The following is a 26,872-nucleotide window of genomic DNA, read 5'->3' on the forward strand; positions in this document are numbered from 1 at the left end:
GTGAGCACTGAGCATTAAGCTAAAATAAAGCTGCTTCTATACCACTGGTGACAAACAACACATTTCCCTGCTCCTCCGCATTACCTGAATATTTTGGTGTCAGATTTTGTCTGCGCGCCATCCTGTCCGTCTGAGGTGTTTACTTGTTCCACGTCTAACCGAACTAAATGGCCTGCTGCCCAGCTGAGTCGAGGAAGTCAGGTGCCTGGCTGACAGCGTATCCCAAGGTGCTTTGCACGCATTCTTTGTTGGCATGGCAACAACAGGCTAAACATTCTCAGCTGCTGCTGCTATTTGCCCGAGTCTTCCCTCTCGTTATAAGGTTACTCCCATTTCCGGAACGTTCTTAATGCTTTCTAAATGAACATACTCGCCTGACACAGCATGTAAAAACAACGTATAGTTCCCTGCATGCAGACTCAATTCCCCTTTTCACTTCATGCCTGGTCAGACCTTAAACGACGACTAAAAAAGTAAGAAACACAACAGGGCAAGAATTGTGTGGCTTCCTTCCTGCTAGAGCACTGAAGTGAAAATATTGGTTTGATAATTCCGAGATCTGGATATATTACTGCTTTGAAGATTAAATATCTCACTTATTCCAGTTCTTTTTCTGTCCATGGCATTCCAGTTATGAAACTACTATTTCTCTTGAAGACTAACCACTCAGCATTCACTACAGTGGTCTAACAGAAGGATTTCATACCACCTACAACATGTGTGTATCATGGGTCAAACCCCAGTTCTGTGTGGTCTAATGATAAGGTTGCTCCTCCCCTGTATAAATTATGGCCCCTCTTATCCTCTCCCCCATCTTAAAAAATTATAGATTCAGTGCAGTGCAGTTTCCCCAGTGCCAGTTTAAATTTTTTTCTTTTAAAATGTAAATAGCCTGCAGCCAGTGTAGCATGGCACTGCTACCCTGTTCAGCCCACTTGTAAACATCCTTCCAGTATCTGCTTATCATGTGGGCCAACAGAATAGCTTGGGCTCCGGTTTCCCTCCATATAAGGTATACGGCTGACCTCAGCTTGTGGCTCCTTATCAGAACAGGCGTGTGCGTTTGTCTCTCTGTCCGTCAGTGTGGTCGTGTATATATTACATTATGGGGACATTGGGAAAACAAAAACGGGTATTTTGATCTTATGGTGACATTTTTTCTGTCCCCATAAAGGGAAACTCAATTTTATAAAAATCTGTGAATGTAATCAAAAAACTAAAAAGTCCTGTATTTTGATTGGTTACATATGAATAAGGTGTTTGCGTGTGTGTGTGTGTGTGTGTGTGTGTGTGTGTGTATCTGCGTGCGTGCGTGTGTGTGCTCATTAATGCTATTCCACATACTGGCATCCAATCAAGGGTGTACCCAGCTTTATACCATGTGCTTCCCAAGAAGAGCCTGCAAGTTAACTCTGACTGAAAATATCTTGGAAGACACTCCCAGGCATTACACAGCATGATCTGCATTTCATTCAGCATTAGCTGTATATTCTCTTTTCTCCCCCTCCTTCCCCTTGGCAAAGAGATATCAGAGCTGTAGATCAAACTGCTGGTCACTTCCAAGCCGTATTCATCATAACTGCTCATTAGCAATGAATTTGTGCGTTATTTGCTTCTCCATCCATCTTTCTGCCATTTGTGCTGCTCGGGGTTGCAGGGGGTCCTGGAGCCAATCCCAGGCAGAAAACGCTCAAGGCGACCGAGAAACACCAATTACCTAAACTGTATGCTTTTGGAATGCGGAATGCAACCCATGAGACACAAAGAAAACATGAGAACATCACATAAACAAAGCAGGTGGAATATAAACCCCCCAACCCTTAACTTGTGAGGCAACAGCGCCACCAACTGAGCCATCCTCCACTTACACTTCCTCTTCGTATTCTTGTATGGTGATGTTTCTTCAAGATCTGTGAGGTTATTGTAACATGCACAGTAAACAGTTACACTACATGATGAAAATCTTACTCTGCATATCCTTCTGGTCACCACTAACTAAAATGAAATACAAATGCAAATTAAGGTGATTCAATAAGACAATAAATGTGAGTACAATTATGATAATAAATATATGAAAACAGTGCGATAAGATCATTCTCCTCTGTCTACTGATAGCATTTAACATCTAATTCACTAATCATCTGTTTCAGTAGTATTTATATTTGTACAAGTTAACATGTTGGATTATATTCATGATGTTCGTTTACATACACACACACACATACAGTATACAACTCAACATTAATAGCTATATAGCTGGCAAACTAACATCATTGTTAATTGTGAATACAAAGCGCGATTAATATGAATCTTGTTGGGATATATTTCTCTTGTTGAAAACAATCCACATAAGTCCATTTAAAACATTAAACCGTTCACTGACAGCTGTAAAAAGTAAGGTTTCTATTTGTGATGTGAAAGATGTCTCATTAAATTGTTTTAGGTTAATTAGCTTAAAGTTTGTTTCTGACAAACATGCTTTTTCGTGCTACTGAAACAATGGACTTTTGGTGACGCGTGACTTTCACGTGACTTTCATTGGACCGAGACAATATACTAATAAAACTGACCTTCAGCTGACATCATGTTGTATATATTATCCATTAAAACTAGCAGGTTAGTAATGGCCAGTAAATTCCTCTAGGCAGCGTCAGCCCAAGGCATGAGCCAAATCAGTGGCTGCTTATGCCCAGCAGTTACTTCCCCCATCCCCCACCCCCAAGGGGAAGGAAGGTAACAAATAGCCACTATGTTAATCAAAGATTTCATAGGAGCCAGAAAAGGGTTGGGTTGGCCCAGCCTCTAGCTAAACAACAAGGCTGAAAAGGAAAGGGTTCAGTAATAAATCAATATTACATTTTAGGTGCATCATTATGTAAGAACAGCTACTTAGTAAGAGCTACACTTTGATTATTTAGTTGAGGTATTTCATATTTATTTTTATTGTCATAAAGCCAGTTTAAGCTGCACCACCTACAGCATGTGACTAATCAGTTAGACAGTTTATTACGTTGGCAGTTTAAAAGAAAATGCAGGAGTAAGGAAGGCTACACCCCTGGGTGTGACCTAAGCTGTGACTGGTATAAAACAGCACACACGGATTTTACATCATACAGAACCAGTAAGAAGTTTGGACACGCCTGATTTTAATGCATTTGTCTCTACTTTAGCTATGTCATTCAACATATAGTTGCAGAACAGGCCTGAAGGGAATGAAATAATACAAATCATATATTGTAGCAACCAAAGGAAGTGTTCAACAACTCAAACATTTCTTAAATTTTAAACTCTTCAAAATAACCCCCTTTGACTTTTATGACAGTGTTGCAGACTCTCGGCATTCTCTCAACCAGCTTCCAGATGTAGCCACCTGGAATGCCTCTCCAACAGGCCTGAAGGAGTTTCCACAAGTTCTGGGCACAAACAGGCTACCTTGCACTTACTCTTCAATCCAACTCATCCCAAGCCAGCTCTATAGGGTTTACGTCAGGGGATTGGGGGGGCGGGGGGCAGGTCATATTTCATAGCACTCCATCTCTTTCCTTACTTCTTTACAAGACAATTCTTCCATAACCTCAAGGTGTGCTTAGAGGCATAGTCTTTTTGCAAAACAAATGCCAGTCCAAGTCCACGATTACCAGACGGGAAGGTGTGTCATTGCTAAATGCTGCGGTAGCCATGCTAGCTCAGTGTGCCTTCAACCAACAACGTCACGAGCAGAATAGCCCACAGCGCTCTTCATGCTGCATAGCGGGAACCAAACATGCCTGCAACTAGCGAAGGTTTTGGTATTTTTCTGATTGACTGGCCATCATTTCTGAAGGTAATTATGAACTGAAATTTCTCTTTGCGGGTTTGCAATCAGCTTTGTGAAATTAAGAATAAAACCACAAAATATCAATTTTGGATTAAAATAACTTTTTTTTCAATAAAAGCTTGTTTTTGAATATGAACTTGACTGTTTTTGTAAGAAAGAAAAATATCCATCCACTATGTGAAAGAAAGAGAAATGATTTTCAGTAGGCATGTCGAAACATTTGACTAGTACTACATGAAATTAAATGACACGTTAGTCACATCTACTGTCACTTTACACTGTCATTCAATAGTATGGCAAGAGAAGTGTAGGAAATAATCATGTAGTAATACTAAGGGGGTTACTCTTCTGAAGGTCTGAATTGGCTCTTCAGCAGCATTTATGATTAATGGTAGAAATGCTCTTTCTGTATAGACCATTAAGACAAGCTAAGGCAATTCTTAAAGACAATTTATTCCTATACCATACATACTTTCCTCAGTTTTTAAATAGTTTGCAGGTAAACAACAGACTTATTCAGTATTGTCAGCTCATTGTACAATCCAGGGTGTTTCCCAAGAACTATACAAACATTGGAAGGAAAATGAAAACTGAAAATGAGGTTTCTGAAAACAATTTAAACACCACCAACACTGAAACTGGCTGCATACTTTTGTTATGTAGAGTGTATTTATAGCCAACACCTCCTTAAACTTAGCAATGTTCAGCCAACACTCGATTACATTGGCTAACAGTATTTTCTTCTCATCCGCTATCAGGCCTTTTCCCTTTTGACGCTCCTCAATCACGCCCTTTCTACATTGCTGAAGAACTAGTGAAAGATCTTTTGTGTCTTGGGGGTTGAATCTCACTACCCTTGTCAAGGGCAGCCACATAAGCAGGCATGTTACCCTTATCAGTGAAATTTTCAAGCAGCACACCTCATCTGAAGATAACTGCATTTCAAATACCATACCTGGCTAATCACTGCTTCATCTCCACCAGGCTTCAGATTCGTGTGAAACACACCAGTATCTGGTTCTGCTTCAGCTACCAATAAAGGTGCTCAGGCAGAGAGTGGATAGACAGCCCTACGCCCATAAGGCATGTACATGTATGCATTTATGAGCTAGAGCTTTACATGTGCCACACATGTTCTTTCACATGTAGTGGTACAACAGTGGCAAAACCTTTTTTGCATCAGTATAGTTTTGAAATACTTTGCAGCTTGTCGCTAAGACCACAGCAATTCAGTTTATAGAGTACAGCTTCTGTATCTGTGGGCTACATAGCTCTTGGTATTTAAACATATACAGCCGAAAGTTAACAGCAAAGGAAACATTTAATGTTATGTTGCTGTTTCCTTGAAACCACATGAATGTGAAAATTTTGATTCCAAACAGATTTCAAATGTTAAATCCACTTTAACTAGTGTAGATGAACAAGGCAGGTGACAGAAGGGTAACAAGGCTTGAGAGCAATAAGGGAGAAAAGGCAATAAGGGACTGAGATGTTGCTGGATTTTTCAAGCTCTAGTGCTCCATATGTATCCGGAATAGTCCACCGTCAACACATCCAGCCAATGGCAGTCTAGGGGCTCATTGTTGGCGAAGAGGTGGATGGAAGAGAAAAAGTAACCTTGCTAACAAAACACTGATAAAATTAGCAGACAGGCCTTATACCAAAATACTGCCAGTACAATAAGATCACATATAGGCACAAAGTCATTAGTATGATCACAATCTGTACTGTTTTACTGACATTGGGGATTTCATCACAAACCCACTGGTCTCTTGAAACCCAGTTAAGCCATTTCATTACAACAATTATACAACTATTTAATAATTATTTATTATTACCTAATCAAGAAATACTTTACAAGTGTTCTATTGACACAGTATTTCTCTGCTTCCAGGGCTCTCAGTATTACTTGGTGTTGCTACTTACTGGTCCTGCTCTCTCAATAATTCGCCTTTGGCAACAGAACCTTCTCCAGTCACAAGTTCTGCTCTGTATAATCATAGTGATAATTACATATTCTGGCAGCTAATTAACAAATTGTCCTTTCTACAGGCCTGTTATCTGCCTGAGTGCATCTGAACTGGACTCTGTGAAGTGGGATAGAAAACAAAGATCCTCAACTACACCATCACATTCCACTAACAGAATAATACATCGGCTAATATGACTGGCATATATCCTACAAATGTTGTATTATTAAAAATAATATACGAATAATGTTTTGGTATAGAAAAACTGCAACTGCACTCCGACATTTAAATATGAAGCATGAAAGGATGACAAAAGGAAAAAAAAACATCTTTTTTTTTCCTCCTGAGGCAATTCTACCCTCAACCATTCATTGTTTTTACTGCTATTCAATGCAGCAAACCTTCCAATCGTTCTAGAAGAGAGGGCCAGTAATGGTCACTGAATTGGTTAATTAATAGGCTCTCGACATAAGGGCAGGCTCTGAGCTGGGGGGGAGTGGATCCAAGCAATGCTTCTGTCCCTTATGGAAGAAGAAAGGGGAGAGGATTGCGACAGATGCAAGGTTACTGCCCGGCCTCCAATAATAAATCTCCAGGTTCATTGTGGGTGCATCTCTCAGCAGACCGAGTCAGGAGGCTATAGAGAACGCTGAGACAAGAGAACATGGTGAGGCAGCGGCTCCCTTGTTCACCTCCTACGTTTCTACATTCACTGGCAATGCTACTATCACTCTACACATCCACTGTGGCCGCTCAAGTTCTGGATCCTGAGGTAAGAGAACAGACTAACTGCTCGTAAGGATCTAAGACACCATTGAGATGTAACAGATGGTGAACTGCAGTGGTGTCGTCCTTTATTCAGCTTTTTAATGCAATTTTAGCTACCTTTTCCACCGTCTCGCTGAAGACCACCTTTTAAAACATTTTCCTCCTTCTTCATGTATTTTTTTTTTGTATTTTTTCAGTTTGACCACTGAAGTGTTTTACATATTTATTCATTTTTACCGTCAATTTTTATGCATTTAGCTAACATGTAAAGAAATCAACGCCGCTTGGTTTAAAATATTATTTGTAAATACTAAAGAAAATAATTCATCTTCTGCAATTATGCATAATACCCACATAATATGAGATAATATTTTTATAAAATATTGGGAATTATCTTTGTCTTTGCTTGTGAATAAGCAGGTCTGTTAATTACAAAGCCATCTAGGTGCTCAAATGAGATTCAGCAATGATACAGATGCGGCGAACTGGACATTAAACCGCCATTCAGGTCTTAAAGGCATGTACTGCTCCACCCGTAATTCTATCGTAAGCTACAGCACTAATGTTAACATAAGCAGGAGGGTTTTTTTGCAATTAACAACAATAGTCATACACACTAAATATGCAGATATAAAACAAGAGTAACAAAACCAACTATAAACCAAGACAGCAAAGCTTGTAATATCTGAGAAATTGCAATACAGCATCTTATTAGGTACATCTAGCTATAACCGGGTCGGTCCCACTTTTGCCTCCTGAACCGTTTCAAATTGTGCATTCAGGGAAGCCTTTCGGCACACCACTGTCATACTAAGCTGTTATTGTCTCACTTGTGGCTTTCCCGTCTGGCCATTCTCCTTGGACCTCTCTCGTTAAAAGGGTATGTTTAGCCACAGAAATGCCATTGGATGCTGTTTCTTCATCACATCATTCAACGCAAACAAATGCATAGTGTCATTTGATGTTTCAGTAAGCAGGGGTGCTGAAATCAGGCTTTACAGTCGAAGGGTAAAATTGCGTCGGTGTTGAATTCTCAGGATGTTGACAGGATCCACCATATCTGGAAGAATTCAGGTTTCCAGTACATATTGATCCGTTTTTCCACAGCATTTTAGGACAAATTAAATTACGTAGCTGGACAACACTGGCATTGTACCCTCTTCAGTCTTCCTAACTTACACTACTGCTCAGGTTTGATGTCATTCTCCTAAAATATACAATCAAACAATGCTACTGTAATGCAGGACAATTGATTATTTTACTGTGGAGATACATTTTCTGCTTAGTGGAAGAGATCTAGCTGCTCTAATTGAGTTATTGTTGGACCACAATTTACGAAGCAATTGAATATTGTGACCCAGAAGTCACTGGATATGAGGATTTTTCTTTTATTTCATTGTTATCGGCATCTAGGATACCCTTCATAGCATTTTCTCTGGCATTCAACCTAGACTGATTCAGACACTATGTTTACATTTGTACAATAGAATAAAATACTGTAGGTTAGTATTGGTCAGCCCATCATCTTTAATAATGAAACTAGATACAAAAGATTGCTCTAGTATGAATGCTAGCATTTACAGGTCATTTCCGCCTTTGAATAGAATTGTCAGCTCATTAGGTAGCACTATTGCTTCTTCAGTTCACATCCAACATCTGCTCTGTGCTCACACAGTCTCCCTGTGTCACAAAGAGTCCCTTGGAGTACCTGAGATTCCTCTTGCTGTTCAGAGACAGTGTGTGCCAGTGGCATGCAGTGGGCTGGTATCCTGACTTACCCCTGAATTATACAATAATCTGACAGAAAATAGTACATAACCACTTACACTGCATACTGTAGCTCTGCTAAAAACTGTAAAATCTCTGCATTTTTATTTACTGCCGGTTTGCACGCCCTGTTACTGTGATGTTAAGTGTACGGTATGTCACTATACGTTGCCATGGAGGGCCCCATGCCAGGGCCATGGAGAAACGTTGTTTTATCACGCTTTATACATGTATGAAGCTGCTGATGACAATAAAGTACCCTTGAACCTAAAATCAATCTTGAATTTTCCTTAATATTTATGAAAAAGAATTAATTATTCATTTATTCATTCATCTTCCAACCACTTATCTTAAAGAGGGTCATGGGAAAAAAATGTATAGATTGTCCTAAATATCATTTTAAATAAATCTTATTTTTCCTGTAGCTACTTTTTTCTAATAGAAAAATGATATCATTCTATATAACACCTGTCATTTTTTTTCTTCTTCTAGTTTTTTACAACACGGCCAACAAAGAAGAGGACAGAGCCTGTTACATCAGAAACTGTTGTGTTTTGGGGTCTGCGCTTGTGGCAAGTCATTGGTGTCTTTTCAATATTCGTACTTTCAATCAGTAAGTCCATTTTAACAAACAATTACCAGTTATATTTAACAGCAGAGTGAAGCCATGGGTAGTACTGTTACCTCACACTTCCAGGTTAGAAAGTTCCTCGCTGGCCTTTGCATTTTCTCCCTGTGCTGTGTGGGTTTCAAACAGATACTTCAGTCCAGACGTGGAGTTTGGTTATCTGGCATTTCTAAATGATTCTGCCCTCTAGTGGATAAGCAGTTGAGAACTAGATAGATGTTCAGGGAGGCTGTCTTATTTTCATTATTAGATTAAACCATTTAAACATAAATACACTATTCTTTTCGTTTAATAAAAGCTTGTAAGCGTTTTCATTAGCAAGGCATGCAATTTTATTATAATATAAGAAGGTCATCAGTCGGCCCTGTAGACAGCATGGTTTCCACAGCCCCATTCTCAGTCTCAATCAGCATGTCTATGATAGCATGATTCCACCAGGATTATGGCTGAGTGCGCAGTCCTCCATTACTCAATAAGATACTCACCCAAACACACCTCAAAATAGTGCAAGAATTATCTGCTGAAGGCAAAAAAACGAAGAGCTACTCAGACCTTCCGGTCTCTAGACATCAACCCCATAGAACTTAATTAGGCCAGAAGAATCAAAACAAGGTAACTCATGAGTGATCCCCATCTCTGCAGAAGAGCCATGGGTTGATTTTCTGCTGAAACATGTTAACCGAATGCCTTGTGTTTGTGAAACTGTTATCGAGCTAACTGCTGACTGTTTTGCCAATAAACAGAATATCCTTGCTGACTTTACATTAAGTTTTAATACTAAAACAATGATTTGTTCAGAGGGGCGGCATGGTGGTGCAGTGGTTAGCACTATTGCCTCACACCTCTGGGACCCAGGTTCAAGTCTCCAGCTGGGTCACATGTGTGTGGAGTTTGCATGTTCTCCCCATGTCGTCGTGGGGTTTCCTCCGGGTACTCCGGTTTCCAAAAACTTCCACAGTCCAAAAACATGCGGAGGCTAATTGGAGTTACTAAATTGCCCTTAGGTGTGAGTGAATGGTGTGTGAGTGTGCCCTGCGATGGGCTGGCCCCCCATCCTGGGTTGTTCCCTGCCTCGTGCCCATTGCTTCTGGGATAGGCTCCGGATCCCCCGCAACCCAGTAGGATAAGCAGTTTGGAAAATGGATGGATGGATGATTTGTTCAGCTGCACAATTGTGGTGCAATACTGATACCAAAACAAACTCCGACAGACCAGCAGAAATGGCTATTTTCTTCTGAATGACACAGAAAAATCCTTAAGTGAATAGAATACTAGTTTGAATGCTTAAAATGTTAAAAACACTCTTCTGATTGAAAAAAGTATTTGAATTTTTCCATACTTTTGCAAATATGACTCAATCAATCTTGCCAGCTTAAAATGGGACACACCACACACATATTTCCATCTCATTAAGCCCACAGACAAATTTTGAAAATGTAAGTCATTTTTAAACTTGGTCTAGCTAAGTTTATGTCACTGCTTAAGCTGCTATGTTTCTGTTTTTCTTCACTAAGTAATAACACTGTGCTGCATCTTCAAGTGTCGAATACCGAGGACCAAAAAGGAGATTGAGGCCCGGCAGGCCAAGCGGCAGGCAGCAAAAAAGTATGCCAACACTCTAGAATCCGTGCCACCTCTCAGCGAAGTCACTGAGACTCCAGGGGGTAAATAATGTGCTTTATAATCTATCTCTACTAAAAACCCTATTTCTATGTTTGACTTGAACAATGGATTTATCGTGATTGTCATTTTGTATTCCTAACAAACTGAAACAGCATGTCATCACGTCATGATATATTCTTATTACATCGAATTAAATGTACAGACTTGGTTATAATGTAACTGTGCAATTAAACATGCAATGCATATTGTCTTTGTTTTTCATTGAAATTATAATATTAGCTGTGGCGTGTTTGAAAATGTTACAGTACATAAGAGCAATAGAAAGGAAACTCCGGTATACTTTCCTCTTCCCCTGATACTGACCCTCGCTTTCACCTGCTCGTCCAAGGTACAGTGGACAGTATCCCACTGCAGACAGTCTCTGGAGATGTGCAGGCCCGCAGCGGCAACCAGCTCCCTGTAGTTAGGGAGGAAGAAGAAGCGATTCCCACCAGCTAAGCGGAAGCACAAAGCCCTGTTCTCTGTTGCCCTCTGTAGTAGCCCTGATGGGAGTCTTTTAAGAAGGGCTGTCTTTACACATAAGCATAAAATAAAGAGTTTCGTTATGATAATATGCTGACAAACTACTATTTATATAAAGCAGTATCTTATATTTTACATCTGTGAATAAACTAGGTGCACAAAAAACTAATGGGGAGAAAATGGGGATTATACAGTACCACCGAATTTAGATTAAAGTGTTAAATTGTGATACATTGTACCCTACGTATTTGCTTGTACGGCTTGTATTTTCTTCGTCCCTCGATAATTTTTTTTTTTTAAATAAAACTGTTTGTTCTCCCAGTATTTTTATTTTACTGACTTCGGTCTTGGGGAGTGTACAGTCACGTTCTGCGGTTTCTTCCTCGCTCCTGCCTTTGCCAAGCTGTCTGTTTAAATGCACAGAAAACGAAAGAATAAGCAAATCTGCTTAAATTAGCTATATTATATAGCTATATATATTTTTTTATGCAATAAAGGCTTATACAACGCAGAGGCTGTTACACGAATTGAGCTGCAGACATTCGAATATAGCGATCATCCACTGATTTTAGCAAAGCAGTTGTCAGGAGAAATGACAACAGCGCCGGTCAGGAATACAGAGGGGTTTGAAAATAATAAAGAGCGCATAGCTTTCATTTTTTATGAATGCTGTCAAAGATGCTTGCCTTGGTTATTTCAGGACGCTGTCACATGCAGTGAGAGGATAAATGACGCCTTACAACACGCGGAAGCCGGTATAATCACGTGCTGTCAATCCCAGCTTGGTGTCACCCAATGGGATGCGGGCAGTATCATTCTCCCCAAAGATATTTTCCATTCTTTTTATCTCCCCAGTGCTTTTTTTCTCTCTCCCAGTACCACGACACATAAAAACATATTTATTGGCGTCATAATTACGTTGTTAGAAAAACAATCCAATCACAGCATTCATTTCTTTTCGGGCAGTAATGTGGACCAATGAAATTGTTCACGGGCTTTCGTGGGCGGACGGTGTCGTGTTTCCCTGGAAACGGCGGTGGCTGCCGTCGGATACCCCAAGACCTGGGAAGCGTTTTACCAAGGAAAGGCGGGACATCCTACCTTTTCTGCCGGCCAGTGACGGAGGGGGTTTAGTAATGTCTATATCACGGCTGGATAACTATTCTGCATTTCAGTTTTTTGATTAACTTTTAAAATGACCAAAGTCGTGGAGGAGGTGGCAGCATCCTTAGTAAGAGAGTATCTCAGCCGGAAGGTAACGACACTATGGTGTGGGAAGTAAATGCTAACTAACTGCTCTCTCGACGGGGGGGGGGGGGGGGGGGGGGGGGACACTTGGCTCTTGGTAATACGAAAAAAAGTCTTGTTTTAGTGTTTGGACTATATGCAGGTCATGCTAACTTCGGGTGACAACATGCTGAAAAGGCAGAAAATGATGCTGGTCAGCTTATCCTCTGGCATATGCTTGGAAATAAAACAGGCAGATTTCTCACTAATATGTATTTATCTGGTATGGATTTGGACAAGCATGCAGAGATGTAGTGTTTCTTGTAAAACTCATGTTTATGCAGTAACTGTCTGAATCACTTTACATGGAAAGTGATATTTTCATTGATCTCTTGCTTAAAATAAGTTATTATTATTATTATTATTATTATTATTATTACTACCACTAGTTTACTTAGTTGACACAAAAGAGGAAATTTACAAAATGGTGTCAGGTTCAAGGGTGAAGGTTGATTTGAATGCATGATGCTTTTGAAGGGTCTGAAGAGGACTCTAACCTGCATGGATGAAGAATTTCCCCGGACTGATTCAAGTATAAATAACAGGGGAGATCTTCGTCACACTCTGCACATTGAAGCCCTTTATAAGAAGAATAAGGTAGTAACAAAATTGGATAATGATAAAGTACATTGATCTGTGAGCACATGCAGTGCCATTATATTGTTATGTGGTTGTTCTGTATGTTTCATTGGAAGGCAGCACCATTATTTGATGGCTTATTGTTTTTTCTTTAATGTTTCAGTTGCAGGAATTTCCCCTAAAATCAATGTTGGAGATTGTTGTGAAAGAATGCATCAGGAAGAGTGGAGATAATTCTGCAGTGAATTGCTGCAGTGATGAACAGCTGTTTTTGAAAAAGTCAAACCCCAGTGTAATGTCACACAGCAAAGTGAAAGATGCTTCTGACGATGAAAAAAACAAACAGAGAACAGGGTAAGATAAACGTAGCGATAAAACAGCATCGTAACTCTGGGGGAGGGACACTGCTCAGACAATGTATTGCATGATTGATTAGCAAGAGGTGCCTGATTTTACTATTTGTCAGTGATTATAGATGAAGAATATGATACCTACAATTAAAATAGTTATTTCAGTTATTTTGTACATCGTTGTATATAGCAGCGGTGTCCAGGTCCAGTCCTGGAGAGCCCCCGCCCTGCACAGCTTAATTCTCTGCCTGTTCTACCACATCTGATTCAATTGGAAGAAATTTAGCAGAGAAGTATAATCGGGTGTGTGAAATGAGGAGACACCCCTACATGTGCAGGACTGGAGTTGGAGACCCCCGATATATAGTTTAAACATTCTAATTATGTTAATGTAGTGTTGCGTGAATTTATAGAGATATTTTAATCAGTTATTTTCCCTGATAGAAAAGCCAGCATGTAATTTGAATTGGTATTGATTTTTTTCTTCCTTTTTATACTGCTTAGGGATAATCCTAATCTCTGGCAACATAAAGGCCCTTTAAGTCAAACATCGGAGACTTGCAACACAAAGCAACAAAATCCTTCCCTGGGCTCCAGTTTCACACCAGAAAGTGACCAAATATACCACCCAGTGCCATTTAGTCAAGAAAGCTGCAATGTTAGCTGTAAGACTGCACCCTCAAAGAATGACATCACTGACGTGCGGAAAGGCAGAACCAGTCGCATAATGCGTGGGATGATGGCAGGCCCAACTGCCAGCTACGCACAGGTAAGCGGCCTGAAAACCGTAACGTATGAAACACTTTTTGTCCGTGTTTTGTAAACTCATATCTAAGTGAACCCCCCTCCCCCAATAGGAATGTCACAAAAAAAAAGAGACTCGCAGGTTCTGTGGTTCCAGTGTTGCTGGGGCAAAAGATGAAGGCAGCAGATTTGATATAATGAGCTTGAGTGCTCAGTCAAACAGTGCAGGAAGGAGGGAACGTCCTGGCCAGCTTCCTTTGGGAGCAGAACGTCAAACGCAAGAAAGCGTTCAAGAAAATGTAAAACCTTCCATTCTCCTGGGCGGCCACATGGACATCAGAGGTAGTTTTGAAAGATTAAAGATGGATGACAAAAACGGGGACAGAAGTGACAGACCAGAAGTGAACAGACGCCAGAATAAAAAGTAAGTCTTCAGTTTTATGTTGCAGGATAGCAGTAAAACTAGTGTTTTATCATTAGAAATAGATGAAATTAGGAATGTGGCATTCTGCAATGAAATCTTTTGTCTTTTCTTTTAAGAAAAAAATCAGCTACCAATTCCAAAGCACCCAGTCTTCATCTCCAAGCTGATATGACGCTGGGTATTCAATGATTTTTTTTTCCCTCTCTTCAGTTTTGGAGTTTTCCATTTTTCCTTGTGAACACAGTGTACACAGAGTCTCTTAGAATAATTCTTGTATTCCATCACTAGTCAAACACTCAGTAGTAATATTTTATCTATTGTCAATTACCTATTAATGCCAGTTAACAATAAAATGAGTCTTTGTAGAAAGTAAACTGTTGTTTGTTGCAATTTTTGCAAAAGATGCTTTATCTTAAATACTAAAATATCATGTCATATTACTGTCACATGATTTGATTAGATGTCCTGTGCTTTTGCAGATGATTTTAATTGCGAAGAGGACCTTCACAATTTATCTACTGGTCCTGTCGTCTCTTCTGGTCTTTGCACAAAGGCTGACTTGCATTCCATTGACCAGAAAATGGCTATCGTAAGTGTAGAGGTTATACATTGTCAATGGATAACGTTAAACGGCCTATCATCTATAGATCACGCATGTATTTATAAACAATGGTGCATTTGTCTATTGATCCACTATAGACCTTAAAGGAGCTTCTCTTCGGTTCTAAGATGAGCTGTTTTAATGAAGAATGGAAAGCTCAGAGTTTCATATTTTCAGATCTACCTGATCTTAGATATGGGATTGTACAGAAAAAGGTGAGTCATTCATTTCAGAATGTTATGCCTTTTTAATATTCACTTTTCATTGCTTTCATCCATGTTTGTATAGTCTGTGACGATTTATTTTTCTAGATGTGATCTAGTTGTATCGCAGCAAATGTTTAAGCTTCGTTATTTCAGCTCTATCCCTGAGCTCAAGTTAATGGACGAAGAGTCATCCATCTTAATTCTTAATACTTCTGATCATTATCTTTAAATAAAGTTAAACTATGTCATGTCTTTTTGGAAATCATTTTTATTAGCTAATGCTTGCTTTTTCCTACAACTACATTTCTGTCTGAATGATATATTAGTGCATAGTGCCTAATTATAAAATAAAAAAGTAAATACCTATATGATAGGATGTGTTTTCAAATTTAGCGTTTTTAGCATACATATATCATAACACGACTTTTAGAAAAGCTTGCCCTTTCCTTGAATCAGTTCCCGAATGAGTCCAGGTGAAGGCTCTGATTCCTGATTGATTTAGTATTTTAATTGCACTGTCACTGTAGATGAAGGGGGAGAAGATAGATTAAAGAATGATTTTTAAGGCCTGAGATATACCGTATATCAAGCAGGAAGAACATCAAACTATTGTTACAATGAGTTGAAGAATGTAACTTTTGACCAGTTAAGGTAGGGAAAAATGATTGCCTTTAGTGATGAATCCTGTTCTGTTGTCGTCAGCTTGTTGCCAGGAGGAATGCGGTATAGAGCAAACCATATGAAACATTGGTCAGGCTCGTGGTAGTTGGGTGGTGTGTTTTCATGGCATGCATCAGAATGGTTGATAAAAGCAGAGTGGCACTGAAATGTTGTAGGATATATGAAAATCATTCGCTTCTCTTCATGCTAGCTGTGCACCCTTCTGGATTTTTTCACCAGGCTAATGGCTGATACTTCACAAATAGAAATGGGTGTAGGAATCCAATACCAGCCAACTCAGCAAATCCTCAGATGGCACTGGAAATGGTGTGGGCCATTGAGCTCAGTCCCTGATGTACTAATGGTGTTCTGAGAGCAAAAGTGGACGCAGTGCGCCCCCTAATGTTTCTGACAGTCAGTGTACATGCCCATTCTGTGTTTCTAGTCTAGCGTTTTTATAATATACTTACTGCATGATAACATGATATATTATAATGTAATATTTAATATCATTAACATTGTAAAGTATATACTTAAAGGGAGAATATTAGTATATTGTTTGTCATACTTACGACTCTTAAAAAATAAGCATTTCAGCAGTATCTGAGTGCAGAATTTTGACAGATTTTTCCAAATGTCTAAATGGATCTGCAGCTTTGTGTTCAAAGGATCCCGGGGACCCTGAGCATGATACGTAGTTATAAGATGGATGGGTGAACGTGTGAAATGGATAAATGGATCTTTCAAAGAATGGAGGTAGAGACAATGTAGCAGCTAACATGGTCAAACGAAATATATGATTTTTAATCGTTTATTGTGCTTAGGGAGCACACCGTTTTTCTAAGACACTCATCTGTAGTAGGTTACACTGCAGCTCTTATGCAGCCCATAGCAGAAGCCTTACCGGCTGAGGATATATTCTGTTGCCGTTAGTCGAAATATTCCAGCCAATATTAATTATGACAGCCAAATTTGTTGCGCTGTGGTATAGTACAGTGTATTGCTAGTATATATGCTTAGTGTTGTATAGCAGTTGTGCATAAAATTCACAGTTATTTAATCTGTAATTTTAGGATTCAACTTCACCAGCCTTTACGCATGGGTGTAGAGAAGCTGACCTTTGGAAAGGCTTTACCATACCTAGTGACACACAGCATTTACACTGGGGTGCTGTGTACGTAGCCGCTATTAATAATTGTGTACACAAGCGATCAAATGATGAGCTGCCAAATATATTAAAATATGCAAAGAAGGTCACAACAGTCTCCCTCAGTTTTAATGCAAGCGGTGAGGAAAACTAAGCGCACTCATGTATCTCGGGACTTCCTCGAATTATGACAAAAAAGCTACCATTATAACGTATAGAGAATTGTCTTTTCTGTTTAATTTAACCACGTTAGTAATTCAGCAGGTCTGCAAATTGCTGGAAGTCTTGCAGTTCTGTGAAGGAACACTTGTAGTACGTGTCTTTTCCAGGGTGGTCCTTGTGGAGTGCTGGCTTCCATTCAGGCCTGTGTTCTGCAGAAGCTTTTGTTTGAAGACGCGAAAGATGACGTAGGCTATCAGTAAGTGTGCGGTTTTCCTGAGTTTGCTGCATTTCAATGAGCATGTACCCCAATCCAGGCTTAGAAACCTTAGCATCATATAAACAGTTGTGATGTTTTGGTCCATTACCAAAAAGAAAATAGGTGTCCTGTTAAGCCGAGATGCATATTTGATTAGTCATGTCATGTTTAGAAGACAAAGGTGAAGTGGAGCTAAAATATCAATGTGAATTTCCCTTCAACAGGAGGCTGCATCCTTCCAGTGCAGCCCGTAGCAAGAGTCTTCTTCTGGCTATAGCTGAAATCCTGTGGAGAGCAGGGAAGGGGAAAAGAGCAACTGTTGCAATGTATGTGGCATGAATGTGCAATTTCCGTTACATTCGCTGTCAAAAAAGTAATGAATGTAACTGTATGCTGGTACTGAACTATGCGGGAGCTATAATTAAATGAATATTCATACTTTTTGTGCAGAAAATTCCCAATAATTTTAAGATGATGTAATAGACAAAAGCAATATATAGATTTTAGTATAGTTTTATTTCATAAAATTACTCTTATTTCTATTAGTATGGGGTGAGTTTTAGTAGGTAGAAGTATGTTTTCGAAAAGAAAAAATATTTGAAATGGAAACCACGATATCTTTAGCTAGTGCTACAAAAATGTACAGTAGAATATCATATTAGCCTTATTAAAATGATTAACGTGTGCTTGTCTCCATTACAGATCTTCAGGAAGAAACCAGTTCATTCCCACAGGAAAGTATAAATCTGAGGGCGTTTTGGAAATGGTAGCGTAATTTAACCTTTCCTGTTCACGTTTTCACAGATTCCTCCAGCCAGTTAGCTAAGGACCACCTTACGCGCATTCATGCCCATTGAATTGACTTTTATGCAGTGTGAATTAAAGCAACCCTGCTTGGCTAGCTACCCAGATTAAATGTAAACTATATATTATTGTACATATTAATCAGTCTATTAACTAAAAGGTTGCCTTTAACATGGACTAAGATAAAGCAAGATCTAATCTTAATGGCCTTCGAATTTCATTGCATTGATTGGTGTAAAAAGGTCAGATGACATAGAAATATGCAGCTATCTGTATTGATGGTAGAGACCAGTTTGTGGGGAACTAAAAAGCATTAGTGAAATCAACACCTTATTTTATTTTACACCCATAATTATTTGCCAAAACAATACTAATTAATTCCAACAAACAGTGGGCTCTCTGTACTGGGCCCTTGTAATTATCTATCAGTTATATCATGTCTTTGGACTACCATAGATATCATAGATATGTTTCTCTACTGTTTTCTGCTGTAACTCCTCTGGGTTTTAGACTTTTTTTTAGAGTGTCACTAACTATTTGTTATAAATGAGCTCCGATCTGCTGATGATTGTCAATAGCTTGTCTCTTATGTTCCTTTAGATAACATTTATTAATGTAAACAGTTTTGAGGACTTAAGCTTATTCCTGGATCAGCACATACAACAGGTGAAGTAGAAAAGAACATTTATTATCTTTTTACAAATATTCATCTTTTCAACTCTGTATTTTTATGGGACTGAATTGAATGATAATCTAATAAAGCCTTTCTCTCTAGTTGTTACTGTAAGTTTTATTTCTGAATCTTTGTGACTGTTTAGTACTAATACTGTTATCTGCATTTGTAAATAACTATATGACTGAATAATGCAAAATGATTTTCTTTCAGTTTGAGTCTGGCCCCTATGGATGCGTTTTGCTTACTGTATCGGCCATTCTTTCCAGATCTGTTGAAACGTAAGTACAGTGTTTTATATTTTAATAGAGCTGAGAATTGCCAAAATTGCACCTTTTTGGATAAATGTTAGGGGGAGCACAGCGGCTCAGTGGGTGGCGCTGTTGCCTCACGCTCCCCATCGTCGGGGGTTTGCATCCTGTCATATATTGTAAGCACCTATGAATAGAAACGGTGGAAAGAATTTTGTCTTAATATGTGCAAACGTAATGGTTTCCAATTCTACAGCTTTTCTGCTAGACTGTAAAGGAGCTTTATATGATTTCCCTTTGCCCAAATCTGTATTATAAAATTATCCCACATCCATGCCTTTTTAAATAGTATATGCGATATATTTAGATACAGAGCTGGCCAGGAAACCACGAATGCTTGTTTGTTTAACCTTTGCTGAGCAAATGCTTACCTGGCCTGGATTCTGAGTGTCATGTCTGGTTTTTAGCGTCAGAGCAGATTTTGACATGCTGACCAACACCCTCATCGGAGCTCATGGCTACTGTACACAGGTTTGTGTCGATGTAAACACTTGTAGCATTAATGGTTAACAGGAGTAGTACAGAAGTCAAGAACTCTCTCGTACAATCTGCTATCTAATGATTGTGACAGGTTTTTCAAATTACCATCACAGGAAATACCATCACAGGAAATATTCTGACTGCACAGCTGTCACACATATGTACACATGCCTGTAGAATGAAATGAATTTGGAGGTGGGGGGCAAATTTCAAGAGGTGTTCTCTAATTTTATACCTAGCTACATGTCTGGTTGGGAGCAAAAAAAAATTGGCAGGGGTTCAGACCTGTAATTTTACTGTGTGGCTACGTGCCTGCATGTCCATACATTGGGTACTTTTGTAAAGATGACTGTGAGATTTCAAATTATAATTTGATTTCATATTTATAAGTCATTGTTTTATTTAGTGATTAGAACTGTTGCCGCACAGTGGTGGATTGGATTTCTGCCCAGAGCTGTGTGTGCACGCGCCATTTTCACATTCATGAATCTGCCTGGGTTTATCTCCCAGTACTCAGCTTTCCTTCCCGTAGTCCAAAACATGGCTCTGTCAGCCTAAAAATCTTGTAAGGCCATCGATTCAAATCCACAGAAGGTGATAATTTAGAAAGGAATGAGCTTAAAAACTCCATCAAATTGACACACTTGTCCTGTCATTACTACTGTGATATTTCTTCATGTTGAGATCGGCCTTAGCTAGAATCTCAGATTGTTTGAGTGTGAGGTGTACGCTGGACACTCTGCCGGTGCATTGCTAGTCACATGCAGACACACACAACAAGCGAGTTACAGATGCTATTTAGCATAACTGCATGTCATTGGGCTGTGGGAGGAACCTGCCTTACTAAGGAGAAACACACGCAGAAGGGCATCAGTGCACACATTCAAAAATTAAATGGGATTTGAACCCCCAGCTCTGGAGGTATGAGGCAGCTGTGCTAAAAACCATAACTGCTGTTCTCTGTGTGTCTCATCAGAAGGGTACCTGTGGCTTGTGGAATTTGCCATTTTTAAAAATATCAGTACATTGATTTTTTTTTTTTAATATTTGTTTTGTAACTCTTCTCTTTTTAATGATTATAAGCAGCTGCACAATGTATTATCGATTTTCTCTTTTGGCATGAAGAACACAGAACGATGTTTTATGCATTGTTTGTTCTCACAGGAGCTCGTCAATCTCTTGCTTTGCGGAGAAGCCGTTTCTAACGTTTTTGATGATAGTTTCGAACTTGACTCCGGTAATGGAAACACGACCGTTCTGAAGGGAATTAAAGAACCTTGTGACATTGGGTTTCTGTCTTTGTTCGAGCATCATAACATCTGCAGGGTAAGCAGTGCGCCGAGTGCAAATGCCAGAACTGCATTTGCAGCAGTGGTACCATAGATATGTGTAATTACTCTTCTGCTTAGCAGCCCATTCTTTAGCTGGTATAGAAGAATGTATTTGATCACCAAATATATGGGCATTATATATCAAGGAAAATCCACATGCATATCAAGAGAGCACACAGTATGTAGGATGGCTGTCGTCTTGGTTTAGGTCCCATGATGCACTGAATGTGGCATCAGATTTGTGCAGGTGACATTGTGAGAGTTTATTCGTTTATATAATCGATTTCTATTGTATAAAGTGTGGTGACCCATTAAATGCAAAAATCAATTTTCACTAACATCCTGATGAAATCTAGCTGTTAATGAATGTCCTGATGAATCACCCAGAATCTACTTTCATTTAACAGTTATATATTTTCAAAATATATAATTAAAAGGCAGTGTCTTCTGCTGGTTGAATATTCTTATGTTATGTAGTCTTGTAAACATTGACGCTCCCCTTATTTGTAAATGCAAGACAATTAAATATCCAGGAACTAAATGTTCTTTTGCTTCCTTGTAGTGTATAGTAGTGTTAAATTGTTAAGACATTGTAAAACACTTTACAATGGAATGCACTCCTTGCAGATTTTACCACCAGATTAACCATTCCTACAGGTTGGGACTTACATGAAGACTCCCAGATTCCCCATCTGGGTGGTATGTAGCGAAAGCCACTTCAGCGTGCTTTTCTGTACACGAAAGGAACTGCTAACTAACCCGACCATGGAGAGGAAGTTTGATCTGTATTACTATGATGGCCTAGCTAATCAGCAGGAAGAAATCCGGCTTACCATCTGTAAGGATGAATTATGTTTTTATTCTGAATAACTGCACTATACATTGATTTATATTCATTTTTGGCTTATCCTTAACTGGAATGAGTCTGCTGGAACAAGATATGGGGCAAAAAAAATATTTTTTTAAGGGCAGATACCCAGATCATGAGGCCACAAAGGAATGGTTTTCAGGAATAAGAAAATAATCCAGTCACAGCAAGTGGTCTTTATGAAATTGAATAAATAAAGGGACAAGACAATCAACCAGTCTGCTGGTAATTGCCATAATTGGTAGCTACTTGCATGAATAAAGGTGCAGGTTTATTTAGACTTGCATTTGACAAAATATATGTTTGCAAGACAGAGTGAAGACAATCATGTCACTACCATGAAACTTGTAACTGCCATGAAACTGTGGGAGGTTATGCTTTTAGATGACCATTGTTTGAAGACTTTTTCTTAAATTTCCTTCTCAAAATATGTTTTTGATGGTCTACTTTTGCCTAAATGTGTGTTATGATCCAACCATGGCAACAGATAAGGTCTACAGTACATTCAATTCATCACATTGCATCCTGTACTTAATTGTCATCTTTTTTTTTTAAATAAATAACTTATTCCTTCTGAAGTGTGTGACATTAACAGTACTGTAAATTTTAGTCACAGGGTCACCCAAGAGTGGCTCTGAAGATGCTGACGTGGATCTAATCCCACCTCTGGAACACTGCATTAGGACGAAGTGAGTAAAGCCAGTCCTGTTCTGTCGTCATTTTTAATGACTGCTCCTTACTAACCTAACTAACTCGCAGCACAGGCATTTTCACACTTTATCATTTCATGACTTTGAGACTTTGCATATGTTACTGTGGTTTAGTAAAGTCTAAATATCTTTGTTGATCATTAAAGATCTCAGTAATTCAAGAAAATCTGATATCACTTAAAAAATGGTCAAGCACAGTTTATTGAAGATAGTTGACTGTTTTATAAGTATATACTAACAGCTGATTTATACGATTAAGAGATTTATTTTTTGCCACAAGATGAACAAGGTGAATTTTAACCAGAAACTCTTTCTGCCCTTAGATGGAAAGATGCCATTGTCGACTGGAATGAGACAGAACCTATACTATAATTTTCTGCCGAATTAAACTCCAAGCTGCCATTGGTGTAATTGGAAAATTTTAAAGACTTAAATTATGTTTATGCTTTGCCATTTTTTGCAGTGGAATTGCCTCAATCTAATCATCTGAAATCTACTACCATGCAGCCCCTTTGTGTCCCATTATCCAAATGGTTTGTTGTCAAGATAGCAGCTAAGCTGTTAAGGACCACTGGCATTTCTAAGCATGGTTGTTACGTTTGGGATGTCCTAAGTGCTGGTCTTGTGCTCCATGGACAAATTACTACTGTGCTATTTGATAAAATTTATTATGTTTAGATTAAATTTCAACTGAACAGCTGTACAATAAAACCATTGAAATGATTCTTTTATGCATAACTGCGCTGCAATGTGTTGGTTTCTTAATTTCATAAATGTAAAATGTTTCTTCATTGTTTGCCTTAGAAAAAAAGAAAACAACTGAATTCTGATGAAAATTGTTCTGTGGTTCATATAAACTTTCAGTCAGTACCTTTATCCACCAGAGAGATTCATCCTAATTTCTGCATCTTGTTGACTTTGTTCCTGGTCTTGGCTACCTGTGTATTATAAATGTCATTTCTGCAGGCCAGTCAAGACTTATTTCATCTCAAATCCTGCCATGAACAGAAGTTCTAAAGTTTTTTGTTTCGTTTTAATTGACCATGAACGGAAAATCCCCATTCTATGTGCTGTTGCCCTGTGAAAACATGTAAAAAAAAAAACTGCCTATAATGTGTAAATGTGTTTTTGCAGTCTGTCAGTCTGTCTGTTAGTCTGTCATTCAGTCAGTCATATGATTTAAGTTTCTCTTTAAACCCCATCATAAGCAGAGGTCAGTGGCTGCCCTGAGTATCATTAGTTACCATATAAGTTGTGCTGTCCAGTGACTTATGAGTATGATACCCTGCGTTTTTACTTCTTTCCCTTTTTAATACGCCCCCTCCTCCCCCCCCCCCCCCCCCCCCCCCACCGCACCCTTCGGTATATAAATTCTCCTGGAGAGGATTACTCATTAGAGACAGTGGAGGCAATTCCCAAGGACAGTCATGAGTAAAGAGCTGAAGAGTAAGACGTTCTGGAGGGCTGCCTTTGCCGAGCTGCTGGGTACGACCCTGTTCATGTTCCTCAGCATCTCTGCTGCCGTAGGAAACCAAAACAAAGATGGTCCTGATCAGGAGGTCAAGGTGGCCTTCTCTTTCGGCCTGGCTATAGCAACCTTAAGTCACAGCCTGGGCCATGTGAGCGGCGCCCACTTCAATCCAGCCGTCACCTTGGGGCTGCTAACGAGCTGCCAGATTAGCATCCTGAGGGCCACGATGTACATCCTGGCACAGATGCTGGGGGCGACCGTGGCCAGTGGCCTTGTGTGCGAAGTTAAACCGAGCAACGTCAGTGGGCTGGGCGTCAACACCGTGAGTATGGCAGCTTTCCTCTTTATTCTTATGGAAGATTTTTATTCGTAAGAAGATTTAGCCAAGTATCAATTTAGAACCTTAAATTATACATTTCTTATGCATTATAAACTGAATGGCTCTCATAAAGGACATTTCATGTTGGCACTATGAGAATATATTAATATTAATCTTCAAAATACATATCTGCATCAGATTAAAATGAAATATGTTTTCGTATCTCTCATCTTGTTTTCTTGTGAGACACACATATACAGGTGAGAGCAAGGTTTGGGGTTAGAGCACAGGCCATTTAAACAGCAGCCCAGGAGCAGTTTTGGGGTTAAGTGCCTCACCAAAGGGCCCCAATGTGATTGGATCTCTGCTGCCCATGAGATTTGAACCAGCAACTTTCTGGAAACGGGCGCCAAGGCCTAACCCACAAAGCCAGCCACTGCCCCAAATGGAATCATGTTTCCTCTGTGCTAATGTGATAACCACTGTACTCTGAAAACCAAGAACAAGTATCAGAAAAAAAATCCATTCTAGCCTAGTAAATAATTTACTATTTTCTTTTTTTGCAGCTAAACAGAATCACCCCAATACAAGGCATTGGCATTGAGCTACTGGCCACCTTCCAGCTGGTCCTGTGTGTCATAGCGACTACCGATAAGAGGCAGCCTGGCACGAGGAGCTTGGCCCCGCTGGCGGTCGGCTTTTCAGTGTGCCTCGGGCACCTGGCTGCAGTACGTCTGTTATAAACCAGCAGAGAGTAATATTAGCTTGTTGATATTGGCCAAATATTATACCAAGCTTACATCATCAGTCTAATTTTCCAACAATCAGTACAATGCAAAATCAATCCACTGTAGGTCATAGCATAACACAAGTGCACATCTACACAATGACCTTATTTCAGGCAGGTACTGTAGCTGAGGTTGTGACCTTCCTGTTTCGCTCTTTCCCCAGGTCAGCTACACAGGTTGTGGGATAAATCCTGCTCGCTCCTTTGGCCCAGCTGTTGTTACGGGCAACTTTGAAAACCACTGGGTAGGTGACATTTTCCATAAATAAAAAAAACAAAGAAACACATAATTCAGATATTCGACCCCATATTGGTCACTTTTTCCCTTCAATAAAGGATCGTTAACAAACTAGTGCATATATATAACAACACGCTGTATGTTACATTTCTGTGAATGTCACATTAGAGCTTACTGATGTTTAATGTTGGCTCTTACAAACTTACAAACTCAAATTGAGTAGGAATTGGGCAGTGATACATTTACACTCTAGTTTATGGTACAATGGCCATTTTGGTTAAAAATACGAAGAATATATCCATGAATGATATGACCCCTTTGCAAGTACAGGTCCCGTTATGTGTGGTTCATCTCTTTTGGGTACCAAAAATAACTGAAACTACTGGCATTATGTATCATGTAACATATCCTTGACAATGTACCGAATCTCTCAAAAGACATAATCTAACAGTGAGTAGCTATCATCAGTTCCTGCTTATTTGCAGTCACTTTGACCTTCTGTTTTAATTATGCAGTGCACCAGTTATCCTGCATTGTAAATGTGTGCTAGCTATTCGTTGCGGCCTGTTTAAACCCAGCCATGCTGTTCTGGTCTCAGGTGTACTGGGTGGGGCCTCTGTGTGGAGGTGTGATGGCTGCCCTCGTTTATGACCTTGTCCTATGCCCCAAACAACATTTGTCTGACCGTGTGACGGTTCTGTTCAGTGGCCGAGGAGGGGAGTGCAGCATCAGCAAGCCAGAAAAAAGGGCTGAAATTGAAGTGCCAACCAAGGTCTGAAATATCGTTAAGTGCCGTATTATAATTTATGTATTAGCATCACGTGGTAGTCATGTTTCATTATGTGCTTTGGAATTGGGGGGTTAAGGGCCTTGCTGAAGGGCCCAACGGAAACGTGTCTATTCAGCTGAGGATGGGATTCAAACCAGCAACCTTCCAATAATGGGCACAGAAGCCTAATCACATAATCACACACAACAGTAAACAACAGTGAACTGGTTTAAGACAAATAAATGACTTAGCAGTATGTTTTTTATATATATATATATATATATATATATATATATATATATATATATATATATATATATATATATATATATATATATATATATATTTTTTTTTTTCTTTTTCTTTTAAGGTTGCTTTTAAAGTTTTCATTATGTAATGTATAGCTTCAGGATTAGTGCCCTCAGTGGATAATTTGTTACTGAAAATACTTTGGTTGCTAAAAATAAGGAATAATTCAATTTCTATGTTACACAGTAAATTTCTTTATGACCTGCAGATTTCTTATTGGTTTCTGTCAGTACACAGTATGTGTTAATGTATTATACTTTGGGAAACAACATTCTTGCGTTATGGTATATT

The 26,872-nt window shown here is 39.2% G+C and overlaps 4 protein-coding genes across 6 annotated transcripts in view; 3 read left to right on the forward strand and 1 right to left on the reverse strand.

Moving 5' to 3' along the window:
* Positions 1–11,474, reverse strand: part of LOC125716307 (ALS2 C-terminal-like protein) — a 42,008-nt gene extending 30,534 nt beyond the window's left edge. For 2 of the 3 annotated variants that reach the window (XM_048988655.1, XM_048988482.1), the window contains exon 1: positions 85–226. The gene's annotated coding sequence lies outside the window, so the exon portion shown is untranslated. Of the gene's footprint in view, positions 1–84; positions 227–10,936; positions 11,031–11,435 lie in introns of those variants that run through there. The other variant, XM_048988567.1, reaches the window with a different exon arrangement.
* LOC125716801 (transmembrane inner ear expressed protein-like) lies at positions 6,453–11,150 on the forward strand. Its single transcript, XM_048989590.1, has 4 exons — positions 6,453–6,559; positions 8,815–8,935; positions 10,465–10,614; positions 10,962–11,150. Exons 1-4 carry the CDS (start codon positions 6,506–6,508, stop codon positions 11,069–11,071), a joined length of 435 nt encoding a protein of 144 aa, XP_048845547.1. The 5' UTR covers positions 6,453–6,505; the 3' UTR covers positions 11,072–11,150.
* Positions 11,475–12,177: 703 nt separating the features above from the next.
* mindy4 (MINDY lysine 48 deubiquitinase 4) lies at positions 12,178–23,524 on the forward strand. Its single transcript, XM_048988776.1, has 18 exons — positions 12,178–12,350; positions 12,860–12,979; positions 13,125–13,315; positions 13,816–14,080; positions 14,169–14,479; positions 14,596–14,657; positions 14,959–15,068; positions 15,179–15,295; positions 17,423–17,511; positions 17,736–17,837; positions 18,214–18,277; positions 18,916–18,981; positions 19,202–19,269; positions 19,707–19,770; positions 20,944–21,105; positions 21,768–21,948; positions 22,589–22,667; positions 23,012–23,524. The coding sequence occupies exons 1-18, from the start codon at positions 12,291–12,293 to the stop codon at positions 23,058–23,060; spliced, it is 2,160 nt and encodes a 719-aa protein (XP_048844733.1). The 5' UTR covers positions 12,178–12,290; the 3' UTR covers positions 23,061–23,524.
* Positions 23,525–24,115: 591 nt separating this feature from the next.
* LOC125742316 (aquaporin-1-like) lies at positions 24,116–26,501 on the forward strand. The gene is made up of 4 exons (XM_049014225.1): positions 24,116–24,481; positions 25,045–25,206; positions 25,430–25,510; positions 26,102–26,501. Exons 1-4 carry the CDS (start codon positions 24,116–24,118, stop codon positions 26,279–26,281), a joined length of 789 nt encoding a protein of 262 aa, XP_048870182.1. The 3' UTR covers positions 26,282–26,501.
* Positions 26,502–26,872: the final 371 nt, after the last annotated feature.

Source organism: Brienomyrus brachyistius, chromosome 1 (genome assembly GCF_023856365.1).
Source record: "Brienomyrus brachyistius isolate T26 chromosome 1, BBRACH_0.4, whole genome shotgun sequence".
Classification (NCBI taxonomy): domain Eukaryota; kingdom Metazoa; phylum Chordata; class Actinopteri; order Osteoglossiformes; family Mormyridae; genus Brienomyrus; species Brienomyrus brachyistius.